General features: G+C 57.5%; 4 protein-coding genes across 13 annotated transcripts in view; all 4 read right to left on the bottom strand.

Moving 5' to 3' along the window:
* PRC1 (protein regulator of cytokinesis 1) overlaps window positions 1–3,558 on the bottom strand; it is a 10,789-nt gene extending 7,231 nt beyond the window's left edge. For 2 of the 3 annotated variants that reach the window (XM_015873373.1, XM_015873372.1), the window contains exon 1: window positions 3,425–3,547. In XM_015873373.1, coding sequence (XP_015728859.1) covers window positions 3,425–3,435 — 11 coding nt within the window. In that variant the 5' untranslated portion in view covers window positions 3,436–3,547. Of the gene's footprint in view, window positions 1–3,424 lie in introns of all 3 variants that reach the window. The other variant, XM_015873371.2, reaches the window with a different exon arrangement.
* A 272-nt stretch (window positions 3,559–3,830) lies between these two features.
* On the bottom strand, window positions 3,831–10,114 carry VPS33B (VPS33B late endosome and lysosome associated). 4 transcript variants are annotated; one of them, XM_015873368.2, is made up of 23 exons: window positions 9,953–10,113; window positions 9,771–9,851; window positions 9,636–9,697; window positions 9,421–9,470; window positions 9,130–9,197; window positions 8,904–8,949; window positions 8,589–8,683; window positions 8,128–8,232; window positions 7,807–7,903; window positions 7,636–7,713; window positions 7,024–7,097; window positions 6,611–6,697; window positions 6,438–6,528; window positions 6,132–6,206; window positions 5,766–5,830; window positions 5,647–5,701; window positions 5,530–5,576; window positions 5,234–5,366; window positions 4,962–5,035; window positions 4,562–4,663; window positions 4,255–4,330; window positions 4,080–4,187; window positions 3,831–3,979 (listed from the first exon to the last, which is right to left on the bottom strand). In XM_015873368.2, exons 1-23 carry the CDS (start codon window positions 10,058–10,060, stop codon window positions 3,900–3,902), a joined length of 1,857 nt encoding a protein of 618 aa, XP_015728854.1. In that variant the 5' UTR covers window positions 10,061–10,113; the 3' UTR covers window positions 3,831–3,899. The 4 variants fall into 4 exon arrangements, with proteins under 4 accessions (XP_015728854.1, XP_015728855.1, XP_032302825.1 ...); XM_015873369.2 differs by having other exon boundaries at window positions 9,636–9,694; XM_032446934.1 differs by lacking the exon at window positions 6,132–6,206 and having other exon boundaries at window positions 9,953–10,114.
* A 99-nt stretch (window positions 10,115–10,213) lies between these two features.
* Window positions 10,214–11,269, bottom strand: HDDC3 (HD domain containing 3). Its single transcript, XM_015873380.2, has 4 exons — window positions 11,078–11,269; window positions 10,938–10,993; window positions 10,525–10,765; window positions 10,214–10,451 (listed from the first exon to the last, which is right to left on the bottom strand). Exons 1-4 carry the CDS (start codon window positions 11,187–11,189, stop codon window positions 10,309–10,311), a joined length of 552 nt encoding a protein of 183 aa, XP_015728866.1. The 5' UTR covers window positions 11,190–11,269; the 3' UTR covers window positions 10,214–10,308.
* A 125-nt stretch (window positions 11,270–11,394) lies between these two features.
* TTLL6 (tubulin tyrosine ligase like 6) lies at window positions 11,395–23,484 on the bottom strand. 5 transcript variants are annotated; one of them, XM_015873361.2, is made up of 16 exons: window positions 23,305–23,484; window positions 22,821–22,861; window positions 21,292–21,410; window positions 20,631–20,761; window positions 19,644–19,800; window positions 19,242–19,385; window positions 18,078–18,163; window positions 17,717–17,942; window positions 16,928–17,112; window positions 15,782–15,970; window positions 15,168–15,351; window positions 14,687–14,884; window positions 12,659–13,025; window positions 11,973–12,176; window positions 11,600–11,695; window positions 11,395–11,512 (listed from the first exon to the last, which is right to left on the bottom strand). In XM_015873361.2, exons 1-15 carry the CDS (start codon window positions 23,451–23,453, stop codon window positions 11,625–11,627), a joined length of 2,451 nt encoding a protein of 816 aa, XP_015728847.1. In that variant the 5' UTR covers window positions 23,454–23,484; the 3' UTR covers window positions 11,395–11,512; window positions 11,600–11,624. The 5 variants fall into 5 exon arrangements, with proteins under 5 accessions (XP_015728847.1, XP_015728848.1, XP_015728849.1 ...); XM_015873362.2 differs by having other exon boundaries at window positions 12,665–13,025; XM_015873363.2 differs by having other exon boundaries at window positions 11,973–12,149; window positions 12,665–13,025.
* Window positions 23,485–23,522: the final 38 nt, after the last annotated feature.

The following is a 23,522-nucleotide window of genomic DNA, read 5'->3' as shown; positions in this document are numbered from 1 at the left end:
GCTGCCTCCAGACGTTCTCCTTCCAGGCTTCAACTGCACAACACAACCACAGGACTAGCTCAGAAGAAGAATGGGAGGGAAGCGGACGCAATTTAACTTGGCTAAGCCACTCTGAGTGGCACCACACCACAGCACCAACTTCCAAGCTTCCCAGCCCTTGAAGGCAGTTGGTCTGCTCCATTAGGGATGACTGCTGGAAGCTGACTCGCTCACTCAAGTGAGAACAAGACGTTTGAACCAGAGCTGCCCCTCCATTACCCTCCCGCTCCCAAAGGGCATTCAGGTGGGCCTTACAGCTTCCTGGTTTTGGCTTTGGTCCAGTCATGTGCACCGCAAAGACTCCTTTCTTCCTCAGAACCTGCAGCCATTTCCAAGCTCGGTTGTTCTGGAGCGCAGTTCATGCACACATGGATTCATTCAGCTCCGCGCGCTCCAGCTGCGAGGGAAAGTTGGTTCAGCACTGCCACAGCCGGTCTGAGGGGAGCGAGGAGCTGCTCAGCCCCATCTTCACACCCCTGTCGTCCTCAACATTTTCCAAGCACAGCTTTCTACACGTGGGCACGCCAAACAGCCCTGCAGTTGCCACCCGTCACGGCAGCGCCAGCTCAGTGTGCACATACCTGCTAGCAGCAGGCTCTGGAGGTTAGCAATGTTTATCTGTGGACAGCAGAACGCCTCCTCATCCTACACAACCACGTCCCGCTCAAAAGGCTGGTGTCAGGGCGTGTGCTCCAGCTCGCAGTTGCACTGCCACCCTGCCGCTTGATTGCTAGAAAATTCTTCTTGCCTTCGCTCCTTGAGATGAGCAGCCTCCTTGAAGGACCCGGTTGCGGCACCTCCCAGCCCCCAACCTCCCAGATGCTTCTGGGCCCCTCCCGCCTACCTTCTCTGCGCTGAGTTGGGCACGTGGACGTCGGTTAGCGCGTCCAGCTCGTCCGTGGGCACCGGCACCGATCATCAATGCTGAAGAGGACACGCAGAGGATGCTCGCACAGGTTCTCGTATCTGTTCTCTGCAGAGGCCTTCGCTCCTGCTTTCCTGTCCTTCTTCTGCTTCAGCACGCACTAACGCGGGCCGTAAATTCAATTCACCATCTTGCAGGATGGGTGTCCCTCTGCGTCTCGAAGGAAGCGCGGGATCAGGGCTCATTCTGCAGTTCTCTGGGATGCAACTCAGGTACTTGGAGGTTTGGGAGCAGAGAACTGGGATGCAGCTCCAGAGCTCAGTGGAGTGCTCCCTGGGCTTCCCACAGCACAGCACCCCACAGCACAGCATCCCACAGCGCTGCATCCCACAGCGCTGCATTCCCACAGCGCTGCATCCCACAGCGCTGCATCCCACAGCCACAGCACCCCACAGCGCCTGGCCTCCGCACAGCACAGCACCACAGCGCCCGCTTCGCATCCCCCACAGCGCCTGCACTCCCACAGCGCTGACATACAACAGCAGCTGGCATCCACGGCGCTGCCATCCCCAAGCGCTGGCTCCCACAGAGCTGCATCCACACAGCGCCTGCAACCCACAGCGCGCTGCATCCCACGCACGGTCATTTCCCACAGGCGCTGCATCCCACAGCGCTAGCATCCCCACAGCGCAAGCATCCCACAGCCCTGCATGCCATCGCACGCTTGCATCAGCCACCAGCGCTGCATTTCCACTAGCGCTGCATCCACAGCGCTGCATCCCACAGCGCTGCATCCCACAGCGCTGCATCCCACAGCGCAGCACCCCACAGCGCTGCATCCCACAGCGCTGCATCCCACAGCGCTGCATCCCACAGCGCTGCATCCCACAGCGCTGCATCCCACAGCGCAGCATCCCACAGCGCCTGCATCACGGCACTGGATCCCCAGTGGCTGCACCCACAGCGCAGCATCCCACAGCGCTGCATACCCACGGCTGCATCCACAGGCTCTTGCTGGCGGCCTTCCCAGCGCCCACCCCGGGCCGTTGTCGTTGGGTGAAGCCTTCGGGCTCACCTAGCTCCCGGTGGCAGGCTCCTGTTGTGCGCTCTTCACCTGGAAGGCTCGGCGTGCAGCTTACGGCACAGAAGGGCCGTCCAGCTCTTCCTGTACACGGCCACGGTCTGCGCATCTGCCTCCCTCCAGGCGCTCTCCTCACGCCACCATCAATGTCCAGCAGGTTTCTGAGGCACAGACGGCATGAGCAAAAACACGCGTACAACACGGCAGCATGGAGCAAAATACAGTTTACAATAAGGCCACGCACAGCCGGCATGGAGCGATAACAACACAACACAGCCACAGCACGCGCACAACACAACACAGCACAGCACCAGCATGGAGCACACACAACACAACACAGCACAGCATTGGAGCACAAACAAACACAACACAGCTACAACACAGCACGCATGGAGCACACACAACACAAACACACAGCACGAGATGAAGCACAACCCAGACGAGCCACACAACACGGCACAGCATGGGAGCACATGTCACAACACAGCACGAAGGCACAGCACAGCACAGGGCATGCAGGAACACACAGCACGGCGCCGTCCCCGTCCCGCGCCCGCCCCCTCCCCCGATCCCCCGCTCCCGACCCCGCCCCGCTGAACCTTTGACAGGTGTCTCTTCACAGCCCCGGTCGCTCGAGCCGCAGTTCCCTCGGGCGATTGCCGATCGCTCACCATATGTCCCGCCAGGCGGCGGACAGGGCGCGAGTTTCAGGCCGTCACGGCCTCGGCCGCCAGCACTCGCTAACGGCGGAGCGGCTCCGAGGGCGGCCGCGACAGCCACCGGGCACCGCCAACACCCGACAACGACACCGGGACACCGCACCCCGCACCACTGCTCCCCCCGCTCCCCGCCGCGGCCCCGGGCCCCATCCCCGTATCACAGCCCATTCTTCCCGTTCCCATCCCCACTCCCCATTCCCGTTGCCCCATTCCCGCTCCGTTCCGTCCGTTCCCGTTCCCATTCCCGTTCCCGTTCCGTTCCATTCCCGTTTCCGTTCCCGTTCCCGTTCCCATCCCGTTCCCGTTTCCGTTCCCGTCCCGTCGCCATTCCCGTTCCCGTTCCGTCCCGTTTCCCGTCCGTTCCCGTTCCGTACTCCATCCCCCGTTCCCGTCCCCGTCCCCATCCCGTTCCGTTCCCGTTCCCCGTTCCCGTCCCGTTTCCGTTCCCGTCTCCCATCCGCGGTCCCGTACGCCGTTCCCGTTCCCCGTAACCGTTCCCTTCCCCGTTCCCGTCCCGTTCCCGTTCCCGTCCCCGTTCCACTCCCGTCTCCCGTTCCGTTCCCGTTCCCATTCCCTTCCCCGTTCCCGTCCGTATTCCCGTTCCGTTTCCAGTTCCCATTTCCCGTTCCCGTATCCCAGTCCGTTCCCCGTTCCGTATCCCGTTTCCGTTCCCGTCTCCCATCCCCTTCCCCGTTTCCTTTCCCGTTCCCGTTCCCGTACCTCCTCCTCATGTCCCCACTCTCCGCCGCCCGCAGCCGCCGATTCAAACTCTGGTTCCTCAGCCGCTCATTGGCTGAAGCTTCGCGCCTGGCCCCGCCCACAACCGCTCCCCAGGTCCCGCCCCCAGCCGGCTGTCAGCCAATGGCAGCCAAGCGCCGTCGGGGCGTCCGCCCAATCGCGAGCCGGAACGGCTGCGTGCGGCCGCTGGGCTCTGAGCGGCGCTCCGCCGCACTGCGCACGCGCGACTTTTGACGCCGATCACGTGACACAGAAACGCGCGCGCCGCTCGGCTTTGAATGACGCCTCGGGACGGAACCGGGATGAACCGGGATGGACCGGGATGAACCGGGATGGAACCGGGATGAACCGGGATAAACCGGGCCGAGACGGACGGTACCAGACAGGGTCGGACTGGACGGCGGCGTTTATTGAGCGGGCCGGGCCCCGCAGCGCAGCCCGCCCCGCCCCAGCGCTGTCACACCTTGTGCTCGGCCATGGCCTCCATCACACGGGAGCTGCTGGTGATGCCGGTGGTCAGGAAGATGAACCGGTAACCTGAGGGCGGGGACAGCACGGCAACATGGGCAGCACTAACACACACGGCCCCAACGCTGAACCCCCGTCCCGTCCCGTCCCTCTCCCCCCCATCCCGTACCTCTCTCCCTGCCCACGAATCGCAGCGCCGCCATCTCGGAGTAGCTGCAGCCCCCAATGAACACGGCCAGCACCACGCGCTGTGCAGCGCCATCCTCCATCGCTCCGTCTGCGGGACACGGCGTCACAACGGCCCCGCCCGGCACCGACCCCCGACACCCCAACACGGCTCCTACCGGCCATGGAGAACTCGCTCCCGTTCAGCAGCCGCAGCACCTCCTCCAGGCCCTGCCAGCCGCGACGCTCCAGCACCTGCACGGCACCGCACAGCACGGTATAGCACGGCATGGTATAGCACAGTATAGCACAGTACCACATAGCACGGTATAGCATGGCATGGTATAGCACAGTATAGCACAGTACCACATAGCACGGTATAGCATGGCATGGTATAGCACAGTATAGCACAGCACAACACAGCATAGCACAGATCAGGGCAGCTCTGGGCACAGGGCAGCACTGAGAGCACCTGGGGGCACCGACCTGCTCGATGATCTTGCAGCTCAGGGGCGTGTAGGCCCCGCTGAACACATACGCCATGTCCCGAGGCACCTTCAGGTTGTACTCGCCGTCCACCCGTGGGATCTGCGGGGAAGCACCGCTTGGTACTGACAGCAAAGCACAGGGGGGTCGGGCTCTGTGTCTCTGTGTCAGGCTGAGCCCCAGGCAGGGCCGGCAGCACAAACTGCCCTTGCAGCACAAACCGCCCTTGCAGCAGGGCCAGAGCAGCTGCAGCTGGCAATGCACACTGAGGCTGGCAATGCACACTGAGGCAGCCGGCAGCAGCCCAGCTCCTGTGGCTGGATGGAAGCTGAGGGTGCAGAGCCCTGGGGATCAGGCACAGACCAGGCACAACCCTCCCAGTAGAGCCCACAGGACGTACCAAGCTCAGTTTCTTGCTTATGGCTCGAAAGTTGCTCTTCTTGGCCAAGGAATTGAATGCATCTGTAATTTTTCCTGGAAATCAAGACAAGAAATGGCTCAGAGCCTTTGGATGCATCGCAGCGACTGCACACGAGCTGTGCTGAGGGTGGCTGTGCAGGGACTGCTGGAAGAGATGGGGCAGCAGTGCCAGCTGTGGGGCTGTGCCCCTTTGCACAGCGGTGCCTCATGATGCACTGTCCTGCTGTGGGGTTCCTGCAGTGCAGGTCTCACCTGCTGCTCGGTCAGTCACCAACTTGCTGACTCTGCTCTCCACCGCTGTCAGGGTCTCCCCAGCTGCCTGCTCCGTCAGCAGCCCGATGCGCTTGAGGTTGTGGAAGGTCAATAAGTGCTCGGGCCCGTAGCTCTGAGGAGGGAGCGGGCAGGTCAGCACAGAGCTGTGCAAGGCAGCGCTGTGACACTTTCTCAAGGACACGCAGGAGCCCAGCAGGATGATTCATGTAACTCAGCGGGGCGGGCAGCCCCTGCTCAGACAGCTCTGATGAGCACAGCACCCCAGGCAAACTCACCTGCAGGTACTGGGTCTTCAGGGAGCGATAGTCCTTGGGATTGAGACCTGTGGGGACGCCGTGGTGAGCTGAGCGCAGTGCACCCAGTGCTGACATCCACCGAGCTCCCAGACTCACCATTCTCCGTGATGGACAGCAGGCACATCAGGCGCAGGCTCTCAATAGGGGACACCTGCATTGCAGTGGTCCATGAGCAGGCTGCCAGCCCATGCCTGGCCCCGCAGCGCGGCTCTTACCTGCCGGTCAATGTGCTCCTCAATGAAGCTGGTGCTCTCCCGGATGTCAAAACCCTCCAGTAAAGCTGTGGGGGAGGAGATGTGGTCACTTCTCCCATCCCTGGGGCTCTCAGCAGCTGGCTGAGGTAGAACCTGGCCTCAGCCTCCCCCCGAGCCTCAGGGAAATGCCTGCAATAGTGGGCTGCCTGCCTTACTGCGTGTCAGCCCTGCAGGGACCTCACAAACACACCCTGATGTGAAAGGTCTGGAGGGGGCACCCAGCTTGTGAGGCAGCCCAGACGTGGGGCAGTGAGGCTGGTACCAGAGCAAAGGTGGAAGAGCCAGAGCTAGGATGGGGCAACAACAGGTGTGGGGAACGGCCCTCACCATGTTCAACCTTGATCATCTCCTGGAAGTCCTGCTTGGTTTTCTTTTTCATGATGGACTCGCAGGCACCTATATCTGTACGGCCAAGAGAGTTTTCCACTTTGGAGCTGTAGCAGGTTCTGCATGCAGACCCAGTGCAGGCAAGTGCATACAACAACATCCTCTGCTGCCCCGCTCACAGCTCAGATATTCTGTTCCTCTCAGGGTCTACCAGGCCCTGCAAGGCCCCCCCCACACACTTCCCTATGGCCCAGGCACCCACTGCAGCAGCTGGGGCCTCCCCCTACTTGCTGTCCCAGCACCTACGCAGACTCAACAGGCGATGCTCCTGTTTCAGTCCTTTCAGTTCCTGGGAGACAAAGTTCTTCATCTGCTTAATGTCCATGCCCTGGCGGCGCTGTGGAAGTGAGAGCATCCAGGGAGTAACCTGGCTGTGGAGGGACGATGGCAGGGAGCCCTCAGCAGGAGGCCATACTCACATCATATTGTGCTTGCAGGTTGCGAGATTTCTGGCTCAGGAAGCCAAACACACTGGAGAAGTGTTCATTCCGAATCTGGTTGAAGATCTGCAGGAAGCACGGCAGCACCAGAGCTCATTGCTGCACCACGGCTCAGCTCAGGTCAGCACAGCCCAACCAGGAGCCAGTGCTTGCCCTGACCGACAATGAGAAGAGGCTGCACCCCTCCCGGGCACAACTCAGCTCTGCCCACAGGGATGGTGCTGATCATAGAGGTCAGGCTGTGCCCACAGACTTTGCTGCTCCATCTCCACACGTCGCCCATCACAACTGAAGCCTCCAGACTCAGCAGGGCCCAGCCAACCTCTGCTCAGCCTCCCCCCAGTGCCCCTCAGAGCACCAGAAAGGCTTCCTGCCATGTCAGCAGGACTCACCTTGTCCTGGGCATTGAGCAGCACCTTAATGCTCTTGTCAGAAGAGGTGACTTCTGGCCCAAAATCCACACTCCCTACAGGGAAAGATAAAGAGCTGCAATACCACAGAGTGAATCACAACAACAGAATGGTTTGAGTTGGAAAGACCTTAAAGGCCTCGTTACAAACCACCAGCCATAGGCAGGGATACTGCCCACTAGACCAGGCTGCCCAAGACCTCATCCAGATTTATAAGCACATTTAAGGACGGGTCATCCGCAGCCTTTCTAGGCAGCCCATGCCAGGGCCTCGCTGCCCTCATAGACAAGAAGTCCTTCCTAATGTCTAATCTTAACCTACTCTCTAAGGTTAAAGCTCCTACCGTGTGCTCCACCACCATGTGCCCCTTTAAAAAATGCCCCTCTTTCTTACAAGCCCCTTCTCACATACTGCAAAGCTGCAATAAGGTCTCCCCAGATCTGCTTTGCCCCAGCACTAGTGACATCCCTGCAGAGATAAGTAACGCTTACTCTGCTGTTTGTTCAAACAGATCTTCAGCACTGTCCCATGCCAGGACCAAGCACAAACCTCAGGAGAGCCCCATGTCTCCCCATCACTGATGCCACCACTTACCGCACTTGATGCGGAAGGTGTCATCCACCAGCCCCTCGTACACCACCTGGGAGCACAGCGCTGTGACGTAGTCAATGTCTGCAATGAGAGGGTCCTCATTTACTGCCCATGCAGTTCCCCCTGCCAGGCCCAGCCCTGCTGCCTCTCGCTCCAGCCAGTGCCAGCCCTTACCTCTGTCCATGAGGAAGATGTTCCCAATCTCTGCCTTTCTCCCCTGCCCATCACTCTCGCTCTCCTCCTCCAGGTCTCGCCACAGCTCGTAGCACATCTGTGAGGGGAAAACTGTGCCAATGCCTGTGACAGGGCAGCCCTCGGTCCTCTAAGAGCTGCAGCCACAGCTGGGGCTGGGTGTCAGCGCAGTCCCCAGCCATGCAGGGGGTGCTGTTGCAGCTCCCACTGTGCAGCCTCAGCTCAGGCACAGTGAGTGAATGGGGCACTCCACCAACCTTCATTCCAGAGGTGAGAGCAGGGCATAAGCCCTACCATACCCACCTTGGCACACCTCCCAATCCCATAAGCCCTGTTGAATGGCCCATACAGGGAGTTCAGCAGCTGCAGGGCTCGAGCAACTGAGTTGATCCAGCGGTGATCTCCCTCCTGTAGGGAGCACAGCAGCATTAATACGTGGTTCTGTGCAGGCTGGACTGGAAATAACTGCGTGCACTGGGGGCCTCAATCAGACACAAAGAGAGGCTGGGGGTCGGTGGGCTCGGTGCCACTCCACACGCATAGAAACAGGCTGGGTGCCCAATGCCGCTCAGGAGGAGCCACCACAGCACGTCCGAGTGGCTGCCCCAAGCAAAATCCTCCCCAAGGCAGCAGGCAGCGGCCTGCAGTGCGGGCTGGGAGGCCCGAGCAGGACATCCTGAACAAAGCCCTCCCCTGGGCCCAGAGACAAGCAACAGAAGGGCAGCCATCCCACAGGCAGAACGCAGCAGACCATCCCTACTGACCAAGAAATAGTCCCGGAAGAACTCAGGCAGCTCCATACTGATGATATCTTCATCCAGGGGGAGCAAGTAGAAGGACCATTCATCACAGGTGACATCTGAGCGCGGGACAGGAAAAGGCAGCGGTCAGCCCCAGGAATCCCAGCAGCTCCTCACGCTGAGGAGGCAAACACAGATGGGTCCCCTCCAGGGGGACTCATCCTTTCCTCTGCCCAGGCGGGGGCAGAACTGCTGCTCCTCTCATTAGATCCCGGTACTGGGGATGTGTCGGTCATTGTGCTGCGAGGGAACAATGTGGGACACCACAGTCCTACTCACCACCATAGACACCCTCTTCCTCCAGCACCATCTCACAGGCGTAGAACTGCAAAACAAGACAGGATCCTCAGTCACGCTCCACCAGAGGCAGGGAAACAGCTCCCTGTAGTGGACAGGATGATCTTCTGCCCAGACACAGCACCTGACTTCAGCACAGCAGCTCTGCTAAAGAAACAGCTTCCAATTGACAGGGTCAGGGCAGGGCACGGGGCAGAGCAGCACTGACCTTCTGGGGGCTGAAGATGATCTTGTATTTGCGGCTCCTTCCTGACATCTTGTCAGCATTGACGATGTCTACAAACGACACGTGCAGACCCTGTAAGCGCCGCCCAGCCCCGAACAGCCGCAGTTTGTGGTGCAGGATGGGGGCTGGGCACCGGGGCAGGAAGGACCCGGGAGCGGGGCCGTGGTGCAGCCCAGGAGCAGCGGCCGCTGCTGGGGGTGCGGTCAGTGCGGCGCGGGGTGACACACCCGGCACATCCCGACCCGCTGCTCCAGCGATGGGTCGGGCGCTCACCTGCGATGTATCGCATGGTCCGGACCCGCGGCCGCACGAGGAAACAGAGCCTGGGGACAGTGCGACGGGGTGAGAGTGAGACAGAGACGGGACTGACCGAGACGGGACTGACCGAGACGGGACTGACCGAGACGGGACTGACCGACGGCCGGCACCGACTGAGAGCAGCGGCAGCCCCGCCCCGAGTCCCGGCGCGTCCCGGTGTTTCCACTCACTGGTCGCTGGCGCCGGGTCCCGGCCGCGTCTCCACCCGGTACAGCTTGTCCACCTCGTGCTGCTGCGGGGCATCGCGCGGGGCCGTCAGCGGGCGGCACCGGCGGCACCGAGCGCGGCCCCGGCCCCCGCGGTACCTTCAGCACCGACACGTTGGCGATTCGGTCCAGGGGACTCATCAGGTCGGGCTCGATGAACAGATCCTTCCTGCCGGGCAGCTGCGGGCGGGGCTCGGTGGGACGGAGCCGGGAAACCCCCCGCCCGGACCCGACCCCCCCCCGGAGCCGCCCCCGGCCCGTAACGGCGCCCCCCGCCCGACCTGCTCCAGCAGGTGGATGAGCTGGTCCCGGGCCAGGCGCTTCAGGATCCCGAAATCGGGCGGGTCGGGAGCGTCGCGCCGGGAGGAGCCGGACACGGACACGGACATGGCGGAGCGGGACACGAAGGGACCGGAACGGAACTGCGGGAACCGGGGAGCGACGGAACATAAACAGTGAGGGACTCACGCGCCGGAAGCGCTGATGTCACGTGACCGCGCGCCGGAAGTGCCCGCAGCGACCGGGAAGGAGACGAGAAACGGCCCCGTTCAAAGCGTTTATTGCCCCGTTCGTTCATCGCCCCGTTCGTTCATCGCCCCGTTCGTTCATCGCCCCGTTCGTTTATTGCCCCGTTCGTTCATCGCCCCGTTCCCGTTCCCACCCCTCGCTCCTCCAGCAGTTCCTGTAGCGCCGTTTCCATGGCCGGGCTCGTCCCGCGCAGCCCTTCCAGCACTTCCGCCGTCCACCGGAAGTACTCCTGCACGCGCTCCTCGGACCACCCTGCGGGGACACGCGCTGCGTCACTTCCGGTGCCGGTCGGTACCGGGCGTTTCCGGGATCGGTGTGTTCGGACCTTGTGGCACGTGCCGCCGGATGTCCCGGATGTTGTGCAGTTTATCGGCCAGTTTCACCAGCTTTGCCCGCTCGCTGCTCCCCGCCGCCATTTCCACCTGCCGCCGTTTCCGCTCCGCTTTGGGCAGCGCTTTGTCGTCCGTCAGCTCCTGCACCACGTGACGCACGTCGGGCCCGAAGCGCCGCTCGATCTCGGGCAGCGTCGTGTCCGTGTCCTCAACCGTGTCGTGCAGCAGCGCGGCCTGACGGGACCGGGACGGGGACACGGGATATGGGATACGGGGACACGGGACCGGGACGGGGGACGTGGGGATACGGGACACAGTGTCGGGGTATGGGGACATGGGGACACGGGACCCGGTGTCGGTCCGTCCGGTCGGTCCGGTCCCCCCGGTGCGGCCCCGCGGCCGGTACCTGCAGCACCACGATGTCGGTGACTCCCGCCTCGTGCGCCAGGATCCGCGCCACGCCTGGAACGGGACACAGCGGGGGGGGGGTCAGGGCACGTTCCGCGTCACGGCCGGACCGGGCGGGTCAGGGCGGCGCGGCCGCACCGATGGGGTGGTTGATGTACGGGGTCCCCGCCGGGTCCTTCCGCCGCTGCTCCCGGTGCTTCCAGGCCGCGAACTCCGCCGCGTCCAGCAGCCGCGCCACGTCCGACGCCATGTCGGTACCGCGGGCTGCGCCGGCGCGACGGGAAACGCGCAAATAAACGTCCAACGCTTTATTGCGGCCCGCCCCGCCCCCGCGGCACGCGGTACAACAACGAACCGTCCGGGCCGCGCACCTCGGTGCCGCCGTGCGGAGCCGGGTCCGGCCCCGGTTGCTGCGGGGCGGCGCGCAGCGCTCGCGCGTCCTGTCGCAGGCGGCGGCGCGGGGGGACGCAGCTCCGGCTCCGCAGCACCCGGTGAACCACGTCCAGGCTGACGCCGAAGCCCTCGGCCAGGCGCTGCGGCGGCCACTCCTCGGGCAGCTCCTGCCGCAGGAACCTGCGGGCACGGACCGATCACCGATCACCGCTCCGTTACCGCTCCGTTACCGCTCCGTTACCGCTCCATCCCGGCCCGGCCCCTCACCGCATCTGTTCCATCGCCTCCCAGGTCAACGTCCGCTCGGGGGCGCCGCGTCCCGCTCCCAGCTCCCGCCGCGCCGCCGCCCGCCGCCTCCGTGCCCTGCGGGGAGACGCGTCAGCGCCCGCAGCTCCCGGCCGCGGTTCCGCCCCGCCGGGCCGCACCTCTCGGCCTCAGCCAGCGCCGCGTTCGGCGACTCCGGGTCCCAGCGCCGCGTCGCCGCCGCCCGCCGCGGGGCCGGGCCCGGCAGCACCGCGACACGGACACAGCGCCGGAGCACGGACAACATGGCACGAGGGGGCGGGGCGGCCGCGGGGCGGGGGAAGCGCGGCGGAGCGTGAGCGCGGGGCGTCGGTACCCGGTACCCGGAGCCTTTTACCTGCGCTTCTCACGTCGCGGAAGTTCATGGCGCTGGAGCAGCGCGCGGTGCGTGTGTGCAGCACGAGCCCGGCGGAGCTGAGCAGGAACTTGTGCGCCGTCACTGCGCTGCCGCTGCTGCCGCCCGTGGCCTTGTCTGCACGGACCGGGCGTAACGTGGAGCCGCCGTGCGCGATGCCTGCGGAGAACGGCCGAGCCGTGTCACCTGCAGGAGCACAGACACGCGTGGGGACACGCACGGCAACACACACAGACACACACACACACACACACACACACACATACACACACACACACATACACACATACACACACACACACACACACACACAGACACACACATACACACACACACACACAACAGCACACACACACACAACAGCACACACACACACATACACACACACACATACACACACACACACACATACACACACACACACACATACACACACATACACACGTACACACACATACACACACACACACACACACACAGACACACACATACTCACACACGCTGCTCTCCTCTGTGGGGAGCTCGTCCCCCCGCCCCCTCCCTGAAGCTGTGGCCCAGCTCCATCCCACCCTCCTGCTTCTCCCACCCCAGCACACCTGAACTTGTCCACCTGCCCATAGCTCTGCGTGCAAAGCGTGCAAAAGCAGAACCAAAGTGAGATAACGCACACTCACATCCTTCCACCTTGCTTCTGGCCGCAGAGAGCTGCCAGGCACTCATCAGCCTTCCCCTGCTTTTAGTGCAGGACTGGGTCATTGCTGCTGGCACTACAGCCCGGCTCCACGGGTAGCCCCTGTCCTGGGGCTGGGGGCTGCGCCTCAACGCCTGCTGCTGTTGGGAAAGGATGCTCTGCCCTCGAACCGAGAGGGGGCCCAGGGCAGGGTGCTGGGCAGGCAGCAGCTGCGCCCTGGTGCTGTGCTTGTGAGCAGACGGCTGTCCTGAAGGCCACACGGTGCCTCTTGGTAACGAGAGGGGGACGATGCTCATCAGTGGGGCAGGCTGCCGCACCTGCAGAGTGTCCCAAAGAAACTGCGTCTGGAAGGAGAGAAAACGGTTGTGGCTTAGCTCTGGAGACCTTGGTGAGAGGCAGGAAGGAAGTCTTCCCTGCCGGCGCTCACTACACATCTCCCTGCATTTCCTCTCCTAAGCACACCTCGGTCTTAGATTCAAATCATCAAGGTGGATTGTATCCAATCTGCCTGCAGCAGCGCTGAGACTGCCGTGCACCGCCCATAACAGTGCCCTGAGCTGCAGCAGGGTCTGAGGAAAGAAACCTCAGCTTTGTGGGAATGAAGGACCTGACCCAGCCCTGTACAGCCCTTCGCTTCTGAAAAGATCTGCTCAGAGCGTGGGCGGAACTCATGGTTTTGGGTTCTGCTTTGCTTTGTCTGGGAGCATAAAAGGCAGCTACCATCAGTTCTTACAGATCAAATCACATCTTACACTTCTTTTCAAACACTGAATCATAGAACCACCAAGGTTGGAAAAGACCTACAAGATCATCCAGTCCAACCATTCACCTATTACCAATAGCTCCCACTAAACCATGTCCCCCAATATAACATCCAAACACGTGGAAGGGTCAGATATTTTGGGAAAAGCATGCCTTACTTTTTTCGTTAAATTAAAGGGACTGTTTCCGAATACTCCTGCATCCCATAGAATTCCAGCAACTCTGGAATCTGGAGTTTGTCAGGATGCTTCTGAGGTGGGCTGCCTTTCCAAGCAGGAGTGGAAGTCCTTTATGGAAGCCCATTGTAGACCTGAGAGAGGACCTTGCAAGGCTTTCCACCAACTGCTAGTCAAGGGTTAGCACTTCCCCCACCTACCAGGTGTCAGCCACCAGCAGCCCTGTTACAGTGCACTGGAGTCCAGTGACCACAGACTGCTGGCTTTCTCATCATCTGATTTTAGAACACTGGCACCCGTGGCCTGGATTGGGAACTGTAGGCAAGCAAATCTAGCTCCAAATTTTCCCCTGGTGCAATCCCTGCACAGCCCAGATTTCCTCATCTCAGCTGTACACCTTGAAATAATCCAGGACATGACAGTGGCAAAGCCAAGGGCTCACACTACACTGAGCTCTTGCAGAGTGAATGTGACTGTGAAGGGGAAGCCCCACACGAGGACTGAGCTCTGTGGTGTTTCCAGCACATGTGCTGCCAGGAAACATGTTGTGGTGGGCTCTTCACCTTCCTTGGGTGGGGGCTGTGTAACGTAGAGGGCAGGGAGTTTAGGAAGAGGCACTGCTTGCAGAACAGAATTCACTGAAGGATATTTTTAGGCATTTCCACACTTCCCTTCAGACCTCATTTGATGTTTGTGCTGCTTTACCTTAGCACTTCAGCTCTTAGCACTTTGGTGCTCGCAGCTCATGAGAACTCCTACCCAGGAATTAATCTTATTTAGACAGGAGAATCACGTTATGGCCCTGGAGAAGCTGCCCACACTATGCTGCATGTGGGGGACTGCAAAAGACGGTCTGTCTTTTGGAACAGGAATGAGATGGACCTTCTGAGGACAGGTGCCCACGGGTTCTGTGTGGGTGACATGCCTCCAGCGTACCCTTTTAGAAAGAGACAAAGACCCAAGGACCCAGACAGCACGTTGGATCTCATTTAAATGAGCCACCTCCTCCTGCAAATGACGTTCTCCTGTGATGGCCTCGTAGAATGATCTGGGCAGTCTTCAGTTACCTGAATCTCGGCGGTAACAGTGCAGGTTCTGTGGGTGTCAGATGGTTTCTCGGTTGTGGGAAGAATCTGGGAGAGCAGATCTATGATGCCCAGGCCTTGGATAAGTTTCTTACGCCTCGCAAGAGCATGCACTCTTTTCTTCTCTTCGTCTTCCAGAATATCCTGGGGCTGCATGGAGTCATACTGCACGTGCTTCATCTTAGGAAAGAAACACATGAGTTACAGCAAAGTTGAACTATAAACTGCCCCTACAGAGAATTACAGACCTCGGGGTAAAGTAGGATGAAAATCCCCATGGTTGGCACAGCAGTGAAGGGCAGCACTGGTGCTTACAGGTGCCTCCTGTTACAAGCCATCAGACCCCCCTGGACTTCACGGAGGGGCCTCATCTCCTCAGGAGATACCCACAGCCCAGTACTGTTCCTAGAGCCACAGACTGCCCTTGATACCCCATGGATGAGCACAGACGAAAACAAGGTACCTTTTTATCCCACATCTTTGTGCTTCTGTTGTTGAAGTCGGTTGCAGAAGCTGGGGTTTTGTTATTAATCATGGGTTTGTCTGTGTCTGACTCTCCCTGCAGCCCTTCTTTCCTCTCTTTTTTCTTCTTGCTCTTAACAGCTTCTGTCTTTTCTTTCTTTACGCGGATTTCTTCCAGTTGTTGCCTGCCACCGAAGAGTTGTCTTGGTCACTGGTTCCATAAAAGGCATAATAGCAAAACACTGCAGAGACTTCAGTCTGAGAACATTTTACTGCAGAGAAGTTCTGTAGTGAATAGACTATAAAGGAAGTGTGCCAAGAACTGGGTGAGGAGTGCTTTTAAGGGAGCCTCTCACTGCTCTAAGAAATGCCCATGAATTAGGCTGTGCCTGCCAGAATGGGGAGAAGAGTGGAGGATGTTTCAGCATGTGCCTGCAGATTCCAAAAGCCAATGGAATACTGCATTTGTCTCTCAAAAGTGCAGAAGTTGCTTTGCCACGGCAACATAGTGCAAGCAGACTCTCCTGTATCCAGCTCTCCACCACTTTCTTACTTCCCTTAAACAACAGACTTACTCCCAAGAAAGGATCTCACGGAAGCAGTGTCTGAATGTACCTGGTACACTCCTCTCGTGCTTTGGATGATGCCGTCTCCTTGAAGAGGGAGCTGCTCTGCTTGAAAAATGGCTCATACTTGTCAGTTCCACATGCTGGGTAAATGCGCCGGTAGCTGCCCAGGTGGGAGTTCTCATAATCCTCAGCCTCAGAGATCCAGGCTGCCTGGCTGCTCTCTGACTCCTCGTGTCTGCAAACCAGGAGAAAGCACAGAAAGCACAGGCAGGCAGGGAGCTGTGATGGGAGGCTCAAGGTATTTTACTGAGAGGCAACAGGCATAGCTGGCTTTTTGCTCCTGTCTTTCCCTATCTGAGAGCTTGTTTCACACAGGTTCACTGATGGGATCCAACAATTCCCACTTCTTCATTCTCTACATGGTGAATGCTGGTGGAGCATTCTCAGATGTATCCCCTGCTGCCAGGATCACACCGTGCCCCTCGGCCTTTTCACCCAACTAAGCTGGTTGCCAGAGAAGTTCAATTACAGTGTGCATGTACAAAGAGTGTTTGCCACTCCACGCTCAGCTGGGAGCTCTCCAGCCAGCAGGGAGCTCGGAGCAGTGGAGGCTGCATGGACATGAAGTGTACCGGGTAACTAGCTCAGCTTCTTCAGCCTTCAGTTTTCTCAGGTTTCCTAATTGAAATGGGAGCTGGAGGCAGTTCCTGCCTTACCCTGCACGGCAGGAAAAGCCCGGGCAGCAGCCTCATCTAAAATGGCCTCGAGAGGCCATGCAGATTAATAAATCATGAAAGGGCATGCAGACAAAGAAGGGTGGGAAAACGCTCAACCCTGGGAAAGAAATCTTGCTTTGGAGAAGGGCCCTGTGCCCTGGGGTGTTCCTGCCCCTGAAGTAGTGCTATGACCTGTCCTGTGAGAGTCACTGTGAGACCAGGGATGCTGGCACAGCCTGACAAGCACTGAAAGACGTGAGGACATGCAGCTCTATGGGGAAGCCCAGGGATCATAGCACAGAGAGTCCCGGATCTCTTCTGGGATCAGTTCTGGACAGGCTCTTCCTGTCCAGAGTGCAGATGGATTGGGTGAGCTCTGTCACAGACTGCACAGAGCCATGGCCTCTGGTAGGGTAAGTGTCAGAGCCCTTCTTTTCCTCACTAGGGACCTGCAGTAGTATTGGAAAGAGCAATACCTGGATACACGAGGAGACCGATGGGCCTGAAGGAGTCGTTCCTGTGCCCGCTGTTTGTCTTCCTCCATCACTTTCCTTCTGTTACAGGCATGCACATTTATCAAGTTGATGGTGTCAAACAGAAGAGCATCCTTCACCTCACGGTCCAGGTGAGAGTCTGTGGTGAAGCTGGGAGAGTGGTTCACCTGCCAAAACAAACAGCTCATCTAACCTGGCAACTCCCAGCACTCTGCTGCCTGCAGCAAGCTTGCTGGCCCCAGCCTGCCCCTCTGTGTTCAATTGATCAAAGAATATCCTGAGTTGGAAGGGACCCACAAGGACTGAGTCCAACTGATATTGTCGCCCAAAACGGTGGCTGAAAGCAAGAGGGTATGCACAGAATCTGATTCTGTCCTTCTATCCCTCCTATAGCATGATACTCATCCACACTGCAGGCTGTTCAGCCTCTGTGTCCCCACAGGACTGCAAGAATAGGGCAGCTATCATAAATTCAGGATACTGTTACAGACTGAGGAGCGCTGAGGCTCAGGAAACTTCCTGCTGTTAGAGAGGTTTTATAGGGAACAGGATCTTAGATCTGCTGGGTTGAGGTTGCTTAGCCTGCAGAAGGTTGTTTGGCCACTTGTCTTTACGACCCGTTTAATTCTGTGAGTGAGGTGGCCTAGTTTAATCAAATAAGTTCTGTTTAGCCCACCAGCCCTTGTTCTCGAGCTTCCTCCACACAAGCAAGCTTTCAACTATCTGCTACATTCAGAGCTGCTTCAGCACAGCAGGAGACTTCTTCCTCACCTCTAGAAGCCAAGGTTTCAGATTTCTGTCTAGCAAAATATCAAAACCCAGTATCTCAAAACAGGCACAGCTGGTAGTGTGGTTAGGAAAGCAGCTTTGGTAATTGTGCTTCACCACAGGGTGAGCTGAAATAAGAGTCTTTATAATTATATCTTCAATATCTTCCCAGAGTTTTGTTGTGTTGTAGCTGTTATCCATCATCCAGGCTTTCAGGGTGGAGAGTTTCCTGTGTGGAAGACAGGAGATGATAAGAGCTCACCTGTGATGTCATGCTTCACCCCCAAAAAGGTGGAAGGAAACAACAGTCCCCATTGCAGCTTTCCTGCGGGATGTCACAAGGCACTGTGGTACAAGACTATACCTCTTACTGCCCATCGTGTCATCCTGGACAAAGTTAGCATTACGTTTGTTGATAGCATAATTGGTCAAATGCATGCAGATATCACCCTGAGGGAGGAACCACAAGAGACCTTCATTTACACTTAACTGCAGAGTATAAATAGAAACAACAGTTCCATTAGTACTAATCTAGCCACCAGCTTCACCCACTTTTACCTCCTCTCTGTAGCAATGGCTTTCAGCTGGTGATTCACTCTCTAACCAGAAGTAAGAGCTGACTGCTCTACTTGCTCCATATCACTGTCCTAGTCTCTTGGGTAGAGCACAGGAGTCAGCTCCACAGACACTACTTGAGTTGTAACCTCACCACTAAACAAGGGACTCCCCAGGACAGAAGCTGCAGCACATTTCTGCAGATTCGTCCTCTTCCTTTGTTCATGTGAAGCAGAAAACTTCTCCAAGACATAAATGTGTTGGAGTGACAGAGGGCACATAAGTGTGCAGCTCTGGGAGAAGCGTATCTCACACTAGATTGTGACCACAATGCCACAATCTGACACTAGATTCCACATTCTTTAGGGATTTTATACACTATGGACCCCTACTTAGAAAGGGGTGTTGTCATGGTCTGTACCTTTCTTTCTTTCCCATTTCCCCTCCTTGTCTCCTAGGCTGTTCCACTACCTCCAGGTAAGCCCCAAATCTGTGCCTGAAGTACAAGCAGACAGGGAATGGTACAGACCCAACAAGACTCACAAAGGCAAGAAGCAGTAGCAGTGTTGCCTAGAGACACTGTGGAGTCTCCATCTGTGCAGACTTTCATTACCTAACTGGGTGAAACTTTGAATAAATCAAATCTGGAATTATTGTCAGCCCAGTTTTGAGCAGAGGGCGGGACTTGAGGCCTTCCTCGGTTCCTCCAAATCCAGACAACTCAAAGATTCTGTGATAACGCCACTGAAAAGCCCAGATGTGGGACCCGGGAGTAGATGTACTTGAGACACTCCCGAAATACCTTCTGTGTGGAGGAGGCGCAGAGGGAGGAGAGAGTGGGCAAATAGAAAACCAAGTCCCATAAAACCTACCAGTCCCTGCCTTGGAATGCCCCTGGGACCAATTAGGGACTAAAAGCTACAGATACTACATGAGTTTTTTGTAATCCTCCCCTTTTTTCTTCTTTTTTTACCAGGTTTCTCCTGCTGGGATTGATGTACCTCATGGTGGCAAACCGGGCCAGACCCTCCTCGTAGACAAAAATCCTCAGTGGGTCACAAGATGTGACCAGCACATAGATACGCATGTCAAACTTAAAGCCATCAATAAGGAAAGGCTGTGAGGAAAAAGGCAGGAGCAAGCGTGAGATAAGGGAACATTGCTGGGTGTTACTGCTGATTCCTCAAGGCGAGCTGCTCCACCTGCACTGCCGGCGCCACTTCCTGCAGCTCAGCAGTGAGGAGGAAGACAAGCTTTTGCTGCGCCCCTGGCAGATTCAAGAGACGTGGGGCAAAGGACACAAGGAGGAGGCAGGGTGTGGGAAAAGCTAGGAAGCTGCAGTCATTCACCTGTGATTCAGGACAGTCCCCATTACCTTAGAGATATACTGCTGACAGATCATATGCTCTCCATGTTTGATGTCTTCCGGATTACGTGTTATGAAGATACCTCGACCTTGGCAGCCGCTGTCTGGCTTGCAGATGAATGTCCTGTTCTTCCTCCTGCGTCTGTAGGCCTGGAAGTCTCCATAGCTGTACAATGAAGGGGTGACTGTTACATGCTGCAGAAAACATCAGCTCTTATTTAGTCCTTGCACAACCTGACAATGCTCTTCTAGTTTCAGCTTTTTATTGCACACATTTCCACCTCTACCAGGAGCTTCATGGGAAACAGTCAGCACTATTTGTACAGAAGCCAGTGAAGATTTTGGCTCTGCTGCCACAGAGGGATCAGGGAAAGATAAAACACTCTGCCTACAAAGGAGGAGGAGGTCACAAGTCCTTACATCCCCTTTTGTTCCAGCTCATCAGCAAGTGCTCAAGAGGCTGCAGCCAGGATGCTCTAAGAGACTCACAAGCTGCACTCATAATTCACATTATGTGGCTGGTCTTCAAAAGCAGCTCCATTGGGAGTATGATGCCTTGAAGAGTCAAGCCCACATGCCAGTTAATTATTTTGCCGTGGATGGATGAACACCGTCTCTGTACTGGGCATAAAGTATAGGGAAATGGGGAGCCATACTGACCCTTCTTGTGTGAGTGGTGGGCACTGAACCCAGCCTGTGTGGGAAGAGAGCCTCGTGCTGCTCTGCAGTTACCTCTGCTTTCATGGTGAGGTGCAGAAGGACGTTCCCCAGAAACACAGATGTTTTGCTTCTCATCCTGCCCTTTGGCTTTCAGGGCGTGTCCTTCTCCCAAGATTCAGCTCTTTGGCCACTCAGCACAGCAAACATTGTAGGGAATATAATTCCACAGCAAATCTCAGAGGCCGTTCCCATCCAAGCCCCAGCTGTCAAGCACAGCACTTCTCACCTCCTGATTCCACACCCCTATTCTCTGCTGCATTAATGTGTATCACTCACTCAGCTGGCAGGCTCCACGTACGGGGAAAAATATTGTACTCCTTGGGGAAGAGTTTGAGCATGCGGTTAAGGTTGCGAGCCAACAAGTCCTTACGGCAGATCTCTATCATGCCAGGAAAATGGTTGATTTTCTGGGAGAGGTGGAGAAGAAAAACAGAATCACTAGTGATAATCCTTGAGGTCAAGGAAAGCCAGTGTATGGAGAAACAAGCACGCAGAACAGGAAGCTGGGTCAGTTGTTGCCTTGAACGTCTGCTGAAGGACAAGATTACACTAACTGCTTTATCTGACTTCACCAGTGTGATTTATCTGCTCATTCCATCTCAGCCCTGAAGCTCTGCCCTCCTACAGTACTGCAGCTTCTGAAAGGGAGCAGTTTGTCAGCAAGAATCATTTATTTCACTCTACATTAAAGGGGCTGGCAGCTTTCCAGCTCCCCACTGACTGTCAGACTGTTACTGATGGCACTGCTACAGAGACACAACAGAAGCAGCGGCTGATGAACCTGTGCACCCTGGGACCAACACAGAGAATGCGGGGCACAAGTGCTAGTTTTAGACACATCAGTTTTGTTCTGCAACACTTTGTTACATTAGCAGCTCCGTCTCATCCTCCCCTCCTGAGCTTTTCCTGCTGGGCACCCTTTCCATGGGGAATTTACCTGAAACCGTTTCATTTCCATAACACGTTCCAGAGAGACTGAATTGTCAGTCCAATACACCGTCCAGTCCTCGTTTTCTCCCACTTCTTTCAGCCCACAGCACAGTGCAGCACGACGCACTGTATGGAAGGAAGCACACGACAAAGGTCCGGGAAGAAAATACAAATGCCAGGGACAGTTAAATTCCAAGTAAACAGGAGGGTGGGCAGAACCCTTCAAGCTGCACTGCCACACACAGGGGTGACAAGGTCTAGGCAGGACCCTTCAGGAGATCTCAGAAACACAAACTCTACCCAGCTAAACTTGCCACAGCTTCTGCCTGCAGGTACACTGGGAACCATCAGCCCTACAAGTCCCCTTGCCTTGGGGTTCTAGATTACAGTAGGCTTAGAATCTGCCCTGGGTTTGATGCCACGCAGCTAGATACAAGTCTTTGAAAGGTGTTAGTTTCACCTTCAAAATCAAAGGCTAACCAGTAACAGAATGCACGAGCTTTGGAGTGGAAGGTTGTTGCTGGAACGATTAGTATTGGTGCCGATTCTGAATTTGTTCTCTTACAGAGCTGGGGAGCTGCTGAAGGAACCATGCTATGAAACTGGAGGCAGTCAGAAAACGCAAGGGCAGCTCTAAGTCAGAAACCTCCATCTTTCCACACACCCACAGCCACGTGGCCCAAACTGCCCAACAGCCCACATGCTATTGAGGCTGTTAGAGCCCTCCTCTATCACAACCCAGCCACCATGTGTTGTTGACTCGTTGCTCATTCTGGGCTGACCAAGCACAGCACAGCAGCACCACAGAGAGCAGCCCTGGGCACCAGAGCTCTGGAGGTGGGCAAGAAACTGTTCTGGTTCCTATGGAGCTCACATTGCCACGCTCTGTCGTGGATCGTCATCCACCTCCCATCCCCAATGTGCCTGAGCATGGCCGCAGGGGAAACACGTGTTGCTCTGGGTGGGAACAGCATTCCTCACACAGCTGACAAGACTGTGACCTTTAGCGATGCAAACATGGCAGTAATGCTAGGATAGTCATTAGCAAATTGACTAATGACATCCATCAAATTGTTCTTTTGAGAAAGGGCTTGTGGCAGCAATGAAGAGCGAGACAGGAGCGTGGAGCAGCCACCTAGAGCATGTCATTGGAGGTGAATATCAAAGAGATACTGCAGGCACTGATCCAGCCTGCTGCACCACCTGCTTCAGCTTGAACTGATGGTAGCTTTCCATTTCCCTAAGCACAGGTCGTGCATTGTAACCATCTCTGGCAAAACTCTTCTCACCAATTTTAGCAGGAATGTGGGTCATACAGATGTACAGGGTGATGAGGGCTCGCAGTGCTGCACAGTTTGGGTCTCTTTAAAGCATGAAGCTCCTCAGCCCAAAGTGTAGAATGTTCACAGGGATTCAAGTCACTTACAAACACGTAACACACAAGTGACTCTGCAGCAGAAATGCAGCGCTCCTTGCTGGCTGAGCAGCCGCCTGCACGGCTCGATCCAAAGGGACGCGACGCATCCTGCGACTTACCGCTCTCGTACCTGCAGCTGGTCAGGTTAATGGATGGGGCGCTGGAATTGAAAGACACAAGAGCTGCTCAGTGAGACCAGACGGCGACAAAGGGGAGCGGACACGAACAGCTGCCTCGTGCCACACTCGTGTTACCCAAACCCCGCAGTGTCACTGCCCAGTGTGACCCACTGCCATGGGCCACGTGCCAAGTGGGTCCCGAGCCCGTGTCCGTGCTCTGGGGGCTGCCCCACCCTCGGGGTTATTTCCACCCTCGGTGTTATTTATTTCCATCCCCCTCGTGCTCTGAGCCCCGTCGGATCCCGGTTCCGTTGGTTACAGTCCCGGCCACCCCCGGGCACGAGGCCCCGGACCCACAACAGACACATGACGGCGCTGCGCACACGGCCGGGCTTTATGTGCGGCACGGCCCGCACCGGGCACACGCGGGCGGATACACGGACGGACACGGACGGACACGGGCCGCCCCCCCCGCCGCACTCGCCTGCACTTCTTGCGTTTCTTCCGCGCTCTGGGGCTGCAGGCGGCAGCTCTGGGCTCCATCCCGGGGGCAGCGGATCCGCTCCGAGCTGCCGCCCCCCGCCCGCCGCCCCCGGCCTCCATGGCGCCGCTCGAGCCCGCCGCCGTTCCCATGGCGACGAGGCAGCGGTCTCCGCTCGACCATAGAGAGCTCGGCCCGGCCGGCTAGAGCGGCGCCGGGCC

This window comes from Coturnix japonica, chromosome 10 (assembly GCF_001577835.2).
Source record: "Coturnix japonica isolate 7356 chromosome 10, Coturnix japonica 2.1, whole genome shotgun sequence".
In the NCBI taxonomy this organism is placed as follows: Eukaryota; Metazoa; Chordata; class Aves; order Galliformes; family Phasianidae; genus Coturnix; species Coturnix japonica.
Note: the sequence above shows the minus strand (reverse complement) of the source record. Positions and strands in the feature narration are given on the sequence as shown.

Coding starts and splice junctions, on each gene's coding strand:
- HDDC3 (XM_015873380.2), bottom strand. CDS start 11,189: ATGGCGTCGGACGTGGCGCGGCTGCTGGACGCGGCGGAGTTCGCGGCC. Junction 10,994..11,077: donor GTACATCAACCACCCCATCG/GTGCGGCCGCGC, acceptor GTCCCGTTCCAG/GCGTGGCGCGGATCCTGGCG. Junction 10,766..10,937: donor CCGACATCGTGGTGCTGCAG/GTACCGGCCGCG, acceptor CGGTCCCGTCAG/GCCGCGCTGCTGCACGACAC.
- VPS33B (XM_015873368.2), bottom strand. CDS start 10,060: ATGTCCGTGTCCGTGTCCGGCTCCTCCCGGCGCGACGCTCCCGACCCG. Junction 7,098..7,635: donor CACCTTCCGCATCAAGTGCG/GTAAGTGGTGGC, acceptor CTTTCCCTGTAG/GGAGTGTGGATTTTGGGCCA. Junction 3,980..4,079: donor ATTCGTGGGCAGGGAGAGAG/GTACGGGATGGG, acceptor CCCCGCCCTCAG/GTTACCGGTTCATCTTCCTG.
- TTLL6 (XM_015873361.2), bottom strand. CDS start 23,453: ATGGGAACGGCGGCGGGCTCGAGCGGCGCCATGGAGGCCGGGGGCGGC. Junction 17,113..17,716: donor TGAAACCTTGGCTTCTAGAG/GTGAGGAAGAAG, acceptor TTGTTTTGGCAG/GTGAACCACTCTCCCAGCTT. Junction 15,971..16,927: donor CGGTCTCCTCGTGTATCCAG/GTATTGCTCTTT, acceptor CCTGGTTTGCAG/ACACGAGGAGTCAGAGAGCA.